Source organism: Ipomoea nil, unplaced genomic scaffold (assembly GCF_001879475.1).
Source record: "Ipomoea nil cultivar Tokyo-kokei standard unplaced genomic scaffold, Asagao_1.1 scaffold2735, whole genome shotgun sequence".
In the NCBI taxonomy this organism is placed as follows: Eukaryota; Viridiplantae; Streptophyta; class Magnoliopsida; order Solanales; family Convolvulaceae; genus Ipomoea; species Ipomoea nil.
The window spans coordinates 1,133,587-1,150,949 of record NW_017619163.1 but is presented as its reverse complement, the minus strand read 5'-3'; the positions used below and the strand labels follow the sequence as shown (position 1 = coordinate 1,150,949).

At 36.5% G+C, this 17,363-nt stretch overlaps 2 protein-coding genes across 3 annotated transcripts; both read right to left on the bottom strand.

Moving 5' to 3' along the window:
- Nucleotides 1-1,652: 1,652 nt before the first annotated feature.
- LOC109156563 (putative pentatricopeptide repeat-containing protein At3g15930) lies at nt 1,653-4,140 on the bottom strand. 2 transcript variants are annotated; one of them, XM_019304414.1, is made up of 2 exons: nt 3,677-3,735; nt 1,653-3,557 (listed from the first exon to the last, which is right to left on the bottom strand). In XM_019304414.1, exon 2 carries the CDS (start codon nt 3,553-3,555, stop codon nt 1,699-1,701), a length of 1,857 nt encoding a protein of 618 aa, XP_019159959.1. In that variant the 5' UTR covers nt 3,556-3,557; nt 3,677-3,735; the 3' UTR covers nt 1,653-1,698. The 2 variants fall into 2 exon arrangements, with proteins under 2 accessions (XP_019159959.1, XP_019159958.1); XM_019304413.1 differs by having other exon boundaries at nt 1,653-4,140.
- A 3,483-nt stretch (nt 4,141-7,623) lies between these two features.
- On the bottom strand, nt 7,624-15,307 carry LOC109156564 (chaperone protein DnaJ). The gene is made up of 11 exons (XM_019304415.1): nt 14,798-15,307; nt 13,581-13,649; nt 13,159-13,251; nt 12,174-12,301; nt 11,533-11,728; nt 10,670-10,845; nt 9,990-10,119; nt 9,395-9,555; nt 9,203-9,294; nt 8,842-8,944; nt 7,624-8,136 (listed from the first exon to the last, which is right to left on the bottom strand). The coding sequence occupies exons 1-11, from the start codon at nt 15,104-15,106 to the stop codon at nt 8,091-8,093; spliced, it is 1,503 nt and encodes a 500-aa protein (XP_019159960.1). The 5' UTR covers nt 15,107-15,307; the 3' UTR covers nt 7,624-8,090.
- Nucleotides 15,308-17,363: the final 2,056 nt, after the last annotated feature.

Below are 17,363 nucleotides of genomic sequence, written 5' to 3'. Positions count from 1 at the left end.
GTTCCCGGAGCTGTGCGACAACGCCAGCTTCCTGTGCCGCCACCTGCCAGAGCGCCCCTCCGCCCTGCGCAGCGGCAGCTCCTACTGCTCGTATTACCCCAAGGCGGCGGAGTCGCTGAGGCTGATGCAGCGTCACTTCGCGTCGTACACTAGCGTGTAATGGCGGAACCTTGACGCCACCCCAGTGTTTAACCAGGTGCCGGAGTACGGCATCCGGGTGGACTTCGATATCTCGGTGACGGTGAAGTGCTTAGAGTGCCAAGACATTACTAAGGGCGGCAGGACGTGTGGGCTTGATACTGAGACGCAGGATTTCTTGTGCCTTTGCGACAAAGGCAATAGCACCACTAACCCGCGTTTCCGGAAGCTATGGAGTAGAATTAGGAAGAAAATACGGCAAGGCATTTGAGATTGAGCCTAACAGCGGGGGTAGTTTTAGATTTGAGCGAATTCACGCAGTTGAATCCACAGCCGCACTCAGGACTCTCGTAGAAGTTGTCGATCGAGAAGTAGGCGGAAGCGATTCCGACGGAAAAGCAAAGCTCATCGTCGTCGTTAGTGACCTCAACAATGTTTATCCTCGCAAAATGAATTGTTTTGGTTGGATAATAAATGAAAGGTCGATTATGCCCTCACATTTAACGGCTGAAACGGAAAACACTAACGATAGGACTATGACAGATCATTTTTGAAACTTGGAGAATCACGGAGGATTGATTTGAAAGTTTAGGACCATAGGTGGCGGAACCACTATACTCAAGGGACCTTGGCTGGTATTTTTCATATAAGTAATAAACACTTTATTCCTAATTAGTATTACATTTGTGCGTATAAGTATTACATTTTCATCTTGACCCGACCTGTCTCAGAGTGAGACCAGTCTCAGACAAGATTTTGCCAATAATGATAGGTATGTGGATAATCGTAGCATGATTATAGATGTAGTAGGCTATAATGGTTGTGGTTCATAAGTTGAAATGGAGCAATGGTTAGTTACCTTTAGGCCTCTTTTTTTTTTTTTTTTTTTTTTTTAATGGTGTATTGATATTTCTAGATAAAACTAATCATGTTTTTTGAGTGGAAGTTGGTAAAGGCCAAATTTAGCACCCAATAATTGGAGAATTGTTGGACGTAGGTCTATAAAGGCCAAGCCCAACATCCAACGTGTTGAAAACGTGTGGCGGTATAAGGAAATAAAGTTGCGTCTTCGCTATTAGTAGGACTGGATTTTAGGTTGTGCAAGCTAAGCTACCGCACAGGGCCCCCAAATTTTAGAGGGTCCAATATTTAATTTTACCTAACTAGTTTAGAAGTAAAAACTAAAAGTTTTCAATTGAATATAAAAGGCTCTATTGAGGAAGGGTAGGAACATGTGGTTATTGTATTTTAACTTGGAGGTTAGAGGTTCAAAACTTGAGTGTTGCTCCACCTTTGAACATTTTCCTTTTTTTTTTTTAATCCTTTTGCATTGCGAGTTGTGCACACTATTATTATTATTGTTATAATTGTAATTTATTCCATAATATGTTTTTTTTTTTCTTCCTTTTTTTTAATCCTTTTACAGTGTGAGTTTGTGCACACTACTACTACTATTAGTATTATTATTGTTTGGGGTAAGTATTAATATTGTTATTGTTATTGTTATCCTAACATTTATTAATCATCGTTCAGGTACCACTTAAAAAGGGATCTTTCAAGTTACCAGTAGTCTTTACAAGAGCAAGAGCCGTCCATGAAATGGTGGAATCGAGTTTTATCTCTTACTATAAGTTTCCTGCCATAAATTCTTGAAATCAACTTTGCTACTTGATGGCAATCTATGCACATACGCAGGTTCTTCACTACCCGGATAGTGAATCCAGGCCCTGAACTCATCAGTGCAAATGCAATAGCCAACTTCTCACTATGCCTGGAAACTGACTTCTCTTTCTCCTCTTCTCCAACGTCCAGAGAAACCTCCGACGTGTCGGGAACATAGCCGGCAAGCTTCAAATCCCCAACCACTTCCTCCATCTTTGAATAGATCTGTGCAGATTGAGGGTGTGACTGATCACCCGCCACGAATTCATGGACGACGCCATTCATCTCTATCAGGCTGCAGCCTGGTGTTTTCTTGATCCCCTTATCCATCATTGTTCTTCTTATCTGGCCCAAGTTTTCCCATTTCTTGCAGGCTGCATATATGTTGCACAACAGGACATAAACACCTCCATTCTCGGGCTCTAGCTGGAGAAGTTGGGTGGCTGCCATTTCTGCCATTTCGATGTCTTTGTGAACCCTACAAGCAGCAAGAAGAGCTCCCCAGACAACTGAATTTGGTTCCATAGGCATGGTTTTTATGACCTCATGAGCTTCAGTTAAGCGCCCAGCTCGGCCTAGAAGATCAACCAAACAGCCATAGTGTGTTACATTAGGCTCAATGCTATGCAAGGCAGTCATATTGGTGAAGAATTTTCTTCCTTGTTCCACCATGCCAGTATGGGTACAAGCACAGAGAAGGCCAATGTAAGTTACAGCATCTGGTGTTTCTGAAGCCCTCAACATCTGGGAGAAGAAGCGTAGAGCTTCGCGCCCATGCCCATTGACAGCAAGCCCAAGAATCATGGCTGTCCAAGTGAACTTGTCCCTTTTATGCATATGATTGAACATTGCTACTGCTTTTTCGACGTTTCCACATTTGAAGTACATGTCTATCACTGCATTCCCCAGATGAAGATCAACTTTTATCCTGTTCTTGTCAATGTAGGCCTTCACCCAATCTCCAAGCTCAAGTGCCCCAAGATGGGCACAGGCTGTGAGGACACTAACCATGGTAAACTCATCTGGTTTCACATCTGCAGCTTCTTGCATTTCGCGGAAGAGCATCAGGACATCCTTAAATCGGTTTTCTTTGATGTACCCATCAATCATTGCTGTCCAAGAAACCGAGTCCTTCTCTGGCATCTTGTCAAAATATGTTCTAGCTAGATCCAACCGTCCAGAATTCAAGAAGCCTTTCACAATTGAAGTCCAGGATATAACATCTCTGTGCTTCATCCTCCGAAATACCCCAAGCGCTGCTTCCATTTCACCGGAACCTGCATACATATCTATCAAAGCATTATTCAGTATTAATAAATCAGATTCAATAACATTGCAGTCCTTCACATACTGGTGTACACGCTTGCCAGCTTCTAAATCCTTCAGCTCTGAGAAAGCAGAGAGCAATGAAATAAGAGTAACAGCAGTGGGCATTATCTGTTTCTCCTCCATTTCAACAAAAAGTCTCCTTGATTCCTCAAACTTGTTGTTTTTGTTGAACCCGGATATCATGACATTCCAAATTAGCACATCAGTTTTAGCACTGCCATCGAATACGCCACGAGCCATATTGATTTCCCCACACATAAAATACATGTGTATCAAGGAATGCTGAACGAATTCATTGAATTCGAACCCGAATTTACATACATGAGCATGCACTCCTTTTCCCAGCGCCATTGCAATGTCAGGTGTAAACCCCTTGAGCAAGAAGGGGAACGTATAATTATCCGGCTTCACATTGTTCCTTAACATCTCTGAATACAAAGAAACCCCGTTTCCCTCGGGACTCCCTAATCGTGAATAGCCCTTGATCATCGTGTTCCAAACAAATACATTCGGTTCAAGCATTGTTTCAAACAAGTGAAGGGCATACCTCATATCACCTGAACCGTGGGTGCAACAAAAAGCAATGATCTTGGAGCAGACGACGGGGTCACTGGAGAGGCAGTTACGGATCAAAAATGCGTGAATTTGTTTGAGCTGATCCATGGATTCGCAAGTTGCTAAGAGAGAGCGGCAGCGGGAAGGTACTAGTGTGGAGAAGTGAAGAAGATGATTGGGTGGTGGAAGCATGGGATTTCCACATAGTGAAGCAATGCAGAAAAAGTTGTGAGTGAAAGCAGAATTTAAGATAGAAGTGAGATTCTTCGACAGTGTCCCAAGATTCAAGGTTTGCATGTATGGAAGCTTTAATTTGCAGAGTATGTAAAGTAGCTGACTTGCAAGGTTTTGAGTTCAAATTAAGACATAATAATGTTCTTCTAGGAATATGAGAGTATGTTGCTTTTGTCCATGATGATTCATGAATGGAAATGAGTAACGTAATTAGTAGAAAACAATTTTGTACGCTAAAAACAAATTTAAATATGCTCTTCTCGCTTTCATAGTTGTTTTGAGCATCTTTAGTAGTTGATCCCTTTTGTTTTTGTAAGTGTGATTAGAAAAGAGGAAAAAAAAATGTGAGTAAAAAAGAAAATGTAAAAATTGAATAAATTTTTACTTTTTTTTAAAAAAAAAAAAAGTAAAAAGGTTCAAAAGTCAGAGTGACCGCCAGCGGACGCGTGTACGTGCCCGCTGTGGGCGCAAGGTGTGCGCCAAGCACGCATCAGTCTTCTATTTTTTTTTTATTTGACATTATTTCTTTCTTTACAGAAGAATTCTTTTCTAAAATAACCTCACTCCAAATATAGAAAGAACCCCACTCAAATTTATTGACCTAACATTAACCTTGTATTTTCCCCTAATAGGGATGCTCTAAAGCTATCACCACCCATTGTATTGTTGAATTAATTGCCATTTTTTTACTCAGGTGTTTGCAATTATGACATTGCAAAATTTCAACTGTTGCAATTCTAGTGTCAAAATTACAACACCATTTAACAGTCACGTTTTTACTTTTTATTATTATTGTTGTTGTTGTTTTAATTATTATTAGTATTATATTGTTAAAAAAATAAAATTTTTAATAAGGTAGTATGAATGTGGTAACCAAAGAGAATTGCATGGATGAAGAATTAATACTGATTAATTGAATATTTAGTTATATAACAATTTGGGAGTGAGAGAAGATCGCAAAGTTGCCTTAAGACTATTTTTACTTTTAAAGTGATAGCCTTTGCAAGATGATTTGACATGGCAAAGTGAAACTTTTTTTTTTTTTTTTTTTTTTTGGGTTATGCTTAGGTGTTATGGCAGTATGTGGCATCCTTTTTGTACTATTTTTCTTTTTTAAATTCTAATTTTATTGCATTGTAATGTAAAAGTGGAACCATTTTTTAAGGTGAAAGAGTATTGTATGAATGTAAAGAAAATAGTGAAGGAATTACCAATTTGATGAAATGAAGGTATGAGTCATTTTTGTAAATGAGAGAATATTTCAAAAATAAGGATAGCCTAAGTATCTCCAAGAGTTTGATTTTTTAGATGCTCAATAGGAAAGAGACTAATGGCCCATTTGGTTCACGGAATCAATTTGGAGGGAATAGGAATGCTATTCCATGGCAAATTATGATGTGGACTCGTGTCCACAACGCATTGTGGACACCAGTCTAAAACGACGTCGTTTTAAGGGAAAATGACCTTCCAATTAAAAAAAAAAATTTAATTTTGTCTAGCCGTTAACAGCGTTAACGGCGTTATTCGTTTGTGGCATTATGAATGTGCAGTTATGGAATTATGAATGTAAGTTATGGAATTATGAACACAGACTCTGACATTATGAACATATAGTGATAAAATTATGAACATAGAGCTCTAAAATTGTGAACATAGAGTTTGGAAAATTATGAATTTACAGTTATTGAATTATGAATGTACAGTTACAGAATTATGAATGTACAGTTATGCAATTATGAACATAGAGCTCTGTGTTCATAATTTGATATTGGGAAGTGGGAACTGTATTCCAATGTTTGATTGGTTAAGGAATAAGAATAGAATATATGTTTAAAAGACATAAATGCCCTTGTACAAAAAATTATTATTATTATTATTATTATTATTATTATTATTATTATTATTATTATTATTATTATTATTATTATTATTATTGCATCTTCAACATACACCATGTGCTTTTGATCATTCCAACCTAACCCACTAGTGTTCTTATCTTGCAGCAGTATATATAAATAAATAAATAAATAAATAAATAAATATAAATATATATATATATATATATATATATATATATATATATATATATATATATATATATATATATATATATATAATCGCACTCAGGTGCGAATGCTTCGCCCAGGCGCGAAATAAGAATGGATTCTGTTCGTTCACGTGTCCAGATCTAATAGATGAGAAACAATGATTATTTAAAAAAATGCGGTGGTATTTTCGTAAATAATTGAACATCGAAGTGCAAGTAAAATGTATTACAAGTGCATGTAAAATGTATTATCGGTGCAAGTAAAAATTTACACTGAGTATCAATACTTAGTTGCACCTATAGTTCTAAGTAGTTGCACATATAGTTATAAGTAGTTGCACCTAGGTGTATGAATGTTTGAGAGTGGTTTTCAGGGGTATTACTACCCGCTGAACTCAGACCAATGAATGTTAACAAGGAAAAATTACATGCACTTATAGGTGAAAGTAGGTGCACCTATAGTTATAAATAGTTGCACATATAGTTATAAGCACACCCAGGTGCATGAATGTTTGCGAAAATTAAATGCTAACAAGGCAAAATTACATGCACTTATAGTTGAAAGTAGGTGCACCTATAGTTATAAGTAGTTGCACCTATAGTTATAAATAGTTGCACATATAGTTATAAGCACACCCAGGTGCATGAATGTTTGCGGAAAGTGAATGCTAACAAGGCAAAATTACATGCACTTATAGGTGAAAGTAGGTGCACTTGTAAGTGATTTTACTTGCACTTTGATGTTCAATTATTTACGAAAATGCCACCGCGTTTTTTTTAAGTTATTAGATCTGCACATGTGTCGCGCGCTGATTCGTTCGCATTTCCCTCCTGAGCACTTATTAGCACCTGAGTACAACCCTATATATATATATATATATATATATATATATATATATATATATATATATATATATATATATATATATATATATGGTCAGGTTCCTGTGAGAACAGGTCTTCTCGTGCGGTCAGTGCGACATACACCATTAGGTTTGGATAAATGCACCACACAGTGTTCGAAAATACACCAGAATGAAATGCCAAAAAATGCACCACACAAAAAATACACCACATTATTTTTGTACTGAAGGTATATTATTTTTGTATTAAAGGTACATTATATAAAATAATGTACCCTTAGTATATTAAAAATGTACATTCAAAAAGGTACTTTATATACATAAATAATGTACCCTTAGTATATTAAAAATGTACTTTTTATGATCCATACAATTGTGTGGACAATGGTCCATGCAATAATGATTGTAAGAATGCTATATCATTTCTTACTTATTCTGTGAACCAAACGGACTATAAAGAGAGAAAACAAATAATAAAAAAAAAACAATAAAAATTAAAAGCACAAAAAAAAGGGTGCTACAAGTACATCCAGCGCACATCCTCTGTAGTGAAAAAACTTTGTTTTTTTAACTTATCCTAAAACAGTAAAACCCACGAAAAATCGTTTTCAAAAAAAAAAAAAAAAACACAAAAAATCAACATTTACAGTAATATTTTCTTTCACTCTCTTCGCAACATAAGCTATAAAGTCTGAAATCACTGATAGAGATGCTCCTAACAAGAGCGAATTCATTATACTTGCTTTCTCATAGCCTAGACTGCATTAAGTTCCCTACTACCATTAAAGATTTGAGTTGAATATAAAAATTTTGACATTGATACATCTGAGATCTGACGGGCATCGTGCAGACTGCAGAGGCAACTAGCATCATAAAGTTGCAAATCCTATGGTGCAATTGAAAAGCAACAAACTTTACGTGACATGCAAATATGACCAATCTCACAGATTATTAAATGCAAATGTGAAGCAAGGTAGCAACACAGACAGAATGAATGCTTCAATTTCTTTCTTTCTCAACTTGCAGAAAGAAGGTCAGGTTCCCTCCTGTACATGTACACATCTCAGTCACAAATGGTGGAAATGAGTAATAACACCTCTTGCTGGGATGGCTGAGCCATTGTTGGAATTTACAGGAATGGTTGGTGGGAAAATCAATTACCCCAAAGGGTTGACACAACTCAATCTAAAGAAAACTGCTCCACGCATCATCCTGAATCCTGTGAGGTTAATGAAGAAATGGGGCTATGTTGATGCATTCCATCAGAGGTTGTCTTTAAACCACTTCAGAGCACCATTTGCAACAGACCTGCAAATTTATGCAATCTTTAGTTCAGCAGTAAAACGGAAACAAATTAATAGAGTTCAGCAGAAGGAAGAGTATGTAGAAATATAATTCTCTGTAATACAAAATATACCGGTTAAATAATTTGGTTATTTTTCTTCATATATATTCTACAGTATATATGCAGGTTCATTTGCCTAGACCATTTTTTCTTCTTGAGAGAGAAAGCACATATGGCGCTTTGATGTACATTATGATTATCACCGGAGGGTGGTACAAAAGAGATACCCAGACAATTATCAATCAGCAAGAGGATGTATGCATTATTGAAGATGCAAATTTTGTTGAGGCTGTCACATACCCAGGATTGAAAAAAAAAAAAAAAAAAAACTCTTATATATATAAATGAAGAAAAAAACAGTTCCATTATTAGTAAACTTGTTAGATTTCAGGACAATGGGTTTCAAGAATCTCAAATCATATCTTTGGGAAAGGGTTGTCTTCAAAATTTGCCACATTAAATTTGAGCCATGAATTATTCATTGGACAGCGGAACTAGTGTTTGAAACTCACTTTCCACAGAAAAAAGACCATATATGGAAAAAAGTTTAATTGGCTCTATGTGACCAAAATAGAAGGTATGCCATGAAGTTCTTGGCTGGAAAGAAACCATCATTTATTCAGAAAGTACCCTGAATTTTAAGTGAAAAGAAGAGGTAAGAAATTTACCCAGCAAAATCTTTTAACTTTTTCCAGACGTCATCTGTGTCTTCGGATTCATCACTTTTCTCTGTACCAGAATCAGAATCAATTTTTGTTTCTGTACTTCTAGCTGCAATGAAAAGGCATTCAAATTGTGATATTAGAAAACTAGACATTATCATATCCTTTATGTATATCAGTATATATATATTATATAGAACTTTGATTGAAGATCAGTTATTAATTTTATGCTGCTGACTAAATGAAAACTATTTTTCACATTCTCATCACTTCCCTTAATGTTTTAATCCAAGGATCATAAGATTCCATGAGAAGTATAAATTACAAGTACATGAAATAATTAATGAAGAAAAAATTTCATGCATACCAGCTTGCTGAACCTTGGGCTGAGTTTTAGTCCGAGCAATTGGGCTGCCATTCAATGAAGCAAGTTCCTCAAGCAACTCACGTTCCTTTGCACTGCATTGGGAACAAGAATATTCAGATCCTTTTGTACTAATTTCAGAGAACCTCTTCAGAAACACTACTTAATGTTTAATTATGTGAAAACTCTGCATACCTGACACGCTTTGGTATACTAACTTTTATTGTGAACAAATGATCACCACGTATTGAGGGCTTATTCAGTTTAGGGGCACCTTTTCTTGCCAAGACAAGAACATCGCTAGGTTGAGTACCAGGAGGAATCTGGAGTTCAGTTGTACCTTCAACTGTTTTAACCTGATAAAATATCAAATGTCATCAATATTTTATTATATTGACACTCTTTAAAATGTTATAAAGATCTGCAGTCAATGAAGTAGACTCAAATTGATCAATTTTGATTTATAGCATCACAACTGATCTATAATTATAAAGCAACTATAGACATAGCATGAACTAGTATAAGCTCCACTCATCAGAATGTTTAAAGTAGGACAACAAATTAAGCCAACAGTTTGAGCAGATAAAATGCATACTGAAAATAGACATCCCAGAAACATGGTGATAGCATGTGAAACCCCAAAAAAAAAAAGAGAAAACAACAAAAAAAAAAAAAAAAAAAAACACCATTAATAGATGTAGGGTTGATCTACATAATGGTGTGATTTTGCCACAGTCAAAGCTTATAGTGACATCTATTAAAAACCACAAGTTGTATGTGTAGCATATACCTTGACAACAGTTCCCAGAATCGCATCGAGATAACTAATTGAAATTGTTGACATTAGATTTATGCCATCTCTTTGAATCTCTGGTATCTCTTCGATGTCAAGATAGACAAAAAGGTCTCCAGGGGGGCCCCTGCAGACAAGGATAAAAGTGAATTTAGCAAAACAAAACTAAAGAAAAAAAGAAAAATAATATTTGCATGACCGTACACTCCAATTCATAATGTCATACACATCTCTTTGGATTCTTTTCCCTCTTCTGCAGCATTTTCTTTTTAGACACTCATGCATGCACATGACTACATGAGTGCACAACACAGGTATAAAGGTTACTACTCAGCAATAACTTACTATCACAAGCCCCATTAAAGTGTCTACCGTACATAAGCAGTACCAAAACAGAAATTTATTGTGTCATACAACACTAAACTGTCCAAACACTTCAGTGTGAAATATCAAATATCATAAGGGGTCAGATATATGTAATTAAGGGACAATATCAAGTTCTTCACAGTACTTTAAAAAAATTTTAAAAACAAAAAACAAAAAAACAAAAACAAAAACAAAAGCAAAAACAAAATGCTTCCCATCAAATAAGAAAAAGAAGCCTTGGTCAGAATAATTATCCAGGATATATAGTTCAATATAAAAAAGAAGCAAGTGATAAGTTCATATCCACATACCCCTTTGGACCTGCATCACCCTCACCAGCAACTCTGAGGATACTGCCCTTGCTCACTCCGGGAGGTATCTTGACTTTAATATCTTTCTTGACTCGTACCCGCCCCTTCCCTGAGCATTTACGACAAAACTCAGAAATCACTTCACCATTGCCTCCACAATTTGGACATACAGAAACCTATAAATTAACCAAAGTTTAAGTGTAAGGTATAAGGACTTTCTTCTATGAATAATAACAGAATATTATACTATGTCAAAATAATTAATTAATTAATTAATTAATAACAATAATAACAACAGAATATTATAAGAAAATGAAATGCAAGTCAATGCTCACACTAGGAGGAAGTATTGCATGAAGCAATAAAGATATAATTATTCGAACACAGCACACCATATTCTAATTTACTAAACAAGTAGAAATATCCTCTCAAAGCTCATTTGATGATATGTCCACGGTACTGCTTTTTGAATATCATTCTTGCTTCCACTATTGCACATTAACTAGGCTCGTTTACATGGAGACTGTTTTTACACAGAAAGTGAAGGAGCTAAAGATCATTTACTCTGGAGTGAAGAAAAAGAAAATGTTGCGGTATTCAAATCAAGTACCTTAAAACACAAAAAGCACAAATTCACTTCACAACTCTAGCAAGAAAAAATCATTTATTTAACAAACTACTACATAGCATGCAAACTATGATTGGAAAGAATAAATGAGATCAGTGAGGCAAAATGCATGCTAATCAAGAACAGAAAAGTTTGTTATCCACTTTAATCTGTGTAGCAATAAGATAATATAAATAAAATCCTGGATGAAAATAGATAACAAATAAGACTAGAGGAACAGAGAGGATTTAGTTACCTGGGAAAACATGCCAAATGGTGTTTGCTCAGTTCTCATAACTTGTCCTCTGCCACCACATGTAGTACAAATCCTCATTTTGGAGCCCACTTTTGCTCCAGAACCAGCACAAACTTCACATCTTTCAAGATGTGAAAGTTCAAATTCTTTTTCAGCTCCAAATATAGCCGCTGAAAACTCTAATGTTATGTCGTAACTGAAAAGCATTTGAAAATTGAGTCAACAGTAGACATTCATAGAGAATACAAGAGCTAGGGCACAAAAAATATGCATAACTAGGATATACGTTCATTTTCAAGTCATGGTATATATGATAAATGATAATACTCAGTGCCTATTTACTTCCCAGCTCTTTTTAAAATATGTTTAGGTTACATACGTCTTGTTACGTTGAGGTTTTCCAATGATATAAGAAAGACAACTGGTCTTCAAGTCCATTTTCACACCTAAGACTCAAGCATGAAAATTGACTGATGAACTGTTCATTACTGGCAGTATTCTCTACCACGTTGTACTGTCAATCATGTGAGCATATATTCAGCAGTATACTCATTCAATAACGTGGTACAAACTATGCATGCAATTACTAATGGTCATAGCTTAGATGAATATATGATGTTAAAATATTCATCAATCCTTACCGTAAATCTTCACCCTTGGTAACAGTGCTACGACGACCTGTTGGCCCAGTTCCAAAGCCAGCTGCATCCATTCCAAAATTGCCAAGACCAGATCCAAAAAATGTCTCAAACAGATCAAAAGGGTTTGTCTGCAAAAGATCCAACAGAGAATGCATCAGACAGATGAGGGGGGAAATTTATTCATGCAAGTATCATACTGTTTAGCAACATGAAAGCTTTTCTCCTATGGGGCCTAAACCCCAATCTAGTTGCCATCATGAACCCTAGCATTAGCATATCTTAAAAACTCCTCTGCCAATTTTTTTTTTTTTTTAAAAAAAACACAAAGTTATTAAAAAGCAAACTTTGTAAGTTCTGGATAATAAAAACAAAGTAAAATTTATATTAAATGAAACCCTAGTATGCCTTGACGTGGTTGCAGTGGGTCAGACCATCTTAAACAATGAATCAATGTCAGCAAAAGTTAACCTTAATTTTGACCAAGAGTGCACTAGATAAATTGCTTCTATGCACACAAAAACAAAAAGGGAAAAAGTAAACCAAAGGATCTGGATTGAAATTATTAATAAATATATTTTAGCTCAAGAGTTCAAAATGGATCTGGTGCTTAATAAAATTGAAGTTAAAGTTTTTTCCACTCTATGGTACATAAATTTGATTGTATGATAAAATTCCAATATACCGTATATACTTGGGAAGTAGAAGGGGAATTCAAGCAAAAGAAACAACCGAGAAAAGCTAATAACGTCGGTAAGATACCTCAAAATCAATTCTGTTACAGTCTCACACATTATGGTAATTGTTAACTGTATTTCCCATATCACTACTGTATTGGAAAATCCAATCACACAAGAACAAAAGAAAAAGCATCCCCATGAGAAAATAGGCACAAATGCACAATAAACTAATTCTATAGCAGAGCTTAGCTGTGGAAAAATAACATACACCAGAGCAAAGTAGAAGACTCAAACATGTTATGAGTTACCGTATAAGCACCAGCTTCAGCCCCTACGGTACTTCTAACCCCAGCTTCCCCGTATTGATCGTATAGAGCTCTCTTTTTGTCATCTGATAATACCTAAATAGGATTATATTTCCCAATTCAAGATCACATTAGATCAACAAAACTCATGAAGTAGACATCACCAAATACTACACAGGAAAGTTCTTCCATACCAATTTGTAACAATGCCAGATGCTAAACATGGTAAGGGATGGGGTACATTTTATAATTTGACAACAATGTACAAATTTACAAATATGTACTCTGGCCCTTACCATTTTTCACATCCGGAATAGTTACAAATTGCCTTGGAAGCGGCTCCCAAATAATATATAATAGATAAATCATGGTTAAAAAATGAAAACTAATTAACAGAGGAATCAGATTATAAGTCCAACTGTTACCTCATAAGCATCTTTAATCGCCTTAAATTTTTCAGTTGCTTCAGGTGCCTTGTTGACATCAGGGTGGTACTAAGAAGAAGATGAAAAGGCCAGATGAAGATTATCAGGATTCAGGAAAACTAATTGTACTTTCTAGTGCTACTCTATCTCTGAAACCCATAAAAATGGCGAAGCAAGAGAACTCAGAAGCAAGGAAATACTTAACCAGTAAACCCAAAACATAACAAGAGGAAAGTAATTTTGATAATTTACACAACTATGAACATATAAAATCTTAAAGTCATCAATTTCCTAATTCAAAGCTTTGAACTAAGCAAGTGGCAAGATTATATAAATTAAGTGGGGGTGACAAATAGGTTGGAAACATGCTCTTCAAAGGGAAAAACAAAGACCATTTTAAAAATAAAAATACAGAAAATAAGTACTTTTATAATGTCAAACAATGACTGCTCATAAGTAGAGATGAATTTACGGATCATCAAATTTGTTAAGGCACGTAACAATTTTGTCCTTTAACAATAAAGCTCATTGACAAATAGAGAACTAAACACAAATTCAATTTATGAAATAAGCTCATACAAACGCACACAAACTTGACCCATTGAGTAGGTGTCAATCCTAATTATTCATTTTGGGCTTAAGTCAAATCACTAACTGTAGACCTAACTGCCAGAATTGGAAGCTAGACAGCCAAGGTGTGGTGCTCCAATGCGTGTAGTACTTTAGCAGTGATTCACACAAAGAAAACAGAGCTTCATTTCTGCCACTAGACGAGAATTAGAAGAAATTTGCGATAAAATGTGAACTATAGGAACAAGAAGAGACCATTTACACAGCAGGGCCAAATTGGCCACTAGTGAAAATATCAAAGAGTACAAGTCTGGTGTATTTTTATTTGCCAAATACTATTAAATTTGCTTACAGTTTAAACTAACAGACACCCAAAACAGCTTATCCGTTAATTCAATCCCATAACCAGGGAAATATCTTCAGAACTAGAATAACATACTGGCAAACACCTTTTCCCGGCAAACAATCAGAAAATATCCAACTCAATTATCCCTAAATACAAACATTATAATCACTGAATAGCATAATAAATAAAAAGAAAGCTGAAAATAGATAGAAGCAATACAATGCCAAATTAATATATGATTATATACAAGATAACATTAATATAAATAAGTAATTACAACTGCCGCTAATCGTTTCAGTACCTCACGAGCTAACTTCCGATAAGCGGCCTTAATCTCTTTACTGCTAGCAGATTTGGTGACCCCGAGAGTGGAGTAATAATCAGCTGCGGCGGCCACCACCAATCTCCCGAACCGCCTCGCCGATATCTTCCTGTCGTACTGAGACGAAGTGGAAAAAGAAGAAGAAGAGAGGGAGATGGAAATCAGGAACCTCTTGTGGGACCAGAGATGGGTCCCACCGGCAAAGAAGGTAGAAGACGAAGAAGGATGAGGCGGGAGAGAAGGGCGGAGTGACAGAGAGGCCGTGCAGGCCATTGTGGCGGTTGTCATTGGGCGTGAGAAACTACACGCGCCACCCAAGCGTTCGATGGTTTGCCTAGGAGAAAAAATGGAGGGAGCGGTTGATTTTGCACATTTCTTATAGTTCGGAGGGCAGAGGCGGTTTTCTATGGTCGGAAAGAGATGGAAGAATATGAAGGTGGGAGCCAATGGATGTGGTGCGACGCGCTTCTATTTATGCGTCCCAAATGCAACACGTTTACCTACATATAACATTGCGACTCATTGACAACAATACCCAAAACTGAGTTGGAAACTTGTAATAATGGATAAAACAAGACAATTTTTCAAATAATTGTTGGTGGAAAAAAATCAAATTTTTTATGCCTATGATAATTATATCTAAAATTAAATTATGATTAATATACATAAATTTATATCTATAAATAAAAAGTACGAATTTGATATCTCATAAGTGATGGATTTTAGACAAAGGAATTGGCGAATGATCAAATCAGGTAAAAATTGAATAGGTGAGCTAGGTGACTAGGTGCTTGCCTTAAGGGAACCCTAGTCTAGTAGAAGGTAGACCAAGTCCTTTGTTTCATTGTCGCATGAAGGTATTTTACACATGCAAAAGTAATAGCTCTTCCAGTTGAGAGGGAAGTCGAAAAGGCTTTAGGAGGTGGCTCGTCAGACAAAGAAAAACATCTCTTTCCACTTTTTGTGGGAGGACTCGAGGCCAACAAACATGCAGCGGCAGTCATCCCTTTGGGAGATTTGGATATAACCAGGGGAAGTGGTGCTACATGGGTTACCCAGAACAATTAGGAGAAGAGAGTTATCGTTTATCAAAGGTCGAGTGGCTCACAAATGGTGAGGAAGCAAAGTTAGGACTAATTGGTCAGGGATTACACTGAAGAATTAGCAAAATTGGGAAATGAAAGGGTGAACTGGCACTCAAAAGTCGTAGCGAACCGGGTGGTAATGGATACCTTTGTAACCCCATATTGGGAGACGTTGATAAAACAATGCCTAACCGATTTTACCTTGGTAGCGGGGCTTAGCAAAAACCTCTTAAAGTCGAGGTTAGAAGTAGTAAGATTGGGAGCGGTAGGAGACCGAAGGTTGCACATCTTCAAACCAGGGGGGAATGGACTAAAGGAGTAGATGAAGTAGGGTTTGGATATGCAGTCAACTGAGAAATGGAGGCTAAGGGGTTACCCCTTAGCAAGAAGGATCAGAAGGGGATGAGGGATGAGAGTTGCGTGAGGACATGATGGTTAACACAAAGCAAAGAAGAAGGAGGAAACACACCGGAAGGGAAAGAAAGGAAACAGATTGACAGACTGGCTACTTAAAGAGAGTAAGGAGTCAAGTTGCAAAGACTTGGGTTGGAACTTGCTACTACGATAAAAAGGTGAGTAAATGTAAAACTTTGAGGGTAAAAATGCTTGGGTATTTATAGGCAAGGCCCAGGGGTAGAGAAGAAGATTGTGACACATGTCAACAATATATGGCCTGGGGTTAAATGACGTGTGATGGGATTGTTGGCGTGCAAGAAAAGCTAAAACGATTCAAATTATGAAACTAATGGTGGGAAATTAAACAATCATATCGGTTAGTGCATTGAATGTGCAATCAATTATACATGAGAAGCAATAAATTTGGAAGGTATGGTAGTTGGGTTGGTCTACAATTTGACTGGAGGCTTGAAAAAGGAGTCAGAAACAAAGTTGGGTCAATTTGAGATTTGACTGGAGGCATAAAACAGAGTTGACGCTTAGTCTTATCATGCCTCCTTGAAAAAGGAGTTGGTTACGAAGTTGGGTCGATTTAAGATTTGACTGGAGGTCTGAAAAGGAGTCGGTGCTCAGTCTTCTTGCACTTCCTTGAAAAAGGAGTCAGTAATGAAGTTGGGTTGATTTGAGATTTGTTTAGAGGCTTGAAAAAGGAGTTTGTGCTCAGTCTTATCGCGCCTCCTTGAAAAAGGAATGAATAATGAAGTTGGGTTGATTAAGATTTGACTAGAGGTTTGAAAAAGGAGTCGGCGCTTGGATTTATTGTGACTCCTTGAAAAAGGAGCCAGTAACGATGTTTGGTCAATTTGATACTTGACTTGAGGTTTGAAAAAGGAGTCGACACTCAAACTTATCGTGCCTCATTGATAAAAGAGTCAGCAACGAAGTTTGGTCGATTTGAGATTTGACAAGATACCTAAAAAAAGGAGTCGACACTCAATCTTATTGCGCCTCTTTTAAATATGAGTCAGTAATGAAAGTTAAAGATGCTACAGTGTAGGTCAGCG

Excerpts from the sequence above, each read along its gene's own strand:
- LOC109156563 (XM_019304413.1), bottom strand. The coding sequence starts at position 3,981 with ATGCAAACCTTGAATCTTGGGACACTGTCGAAGAATCTCACTTCTATC.
- LOC109156564 (XM_019304415.1), bottom strand. The coding sequence starts at position 15,106 with ATGACAACCGCCACAATGGCCTGCACGGCCTCTCTGTCACTCCGCCCT. Across the intron at positions 11,729-12,173 it reads ACCAAGGGTGAAGATTTACG|TTACGACATAACATTAGAGT; the intron begins GTAAGGATTGAT and ends AATGCTTTTCAG. Across the intron at positions 9,556-9,989 it reads TTCTGGGAACTGTTGTCAAG|GTTAAAACAGTTGAAGGTAC; the intron begins GTATATGCTACA and ends ATATTTTATCAG.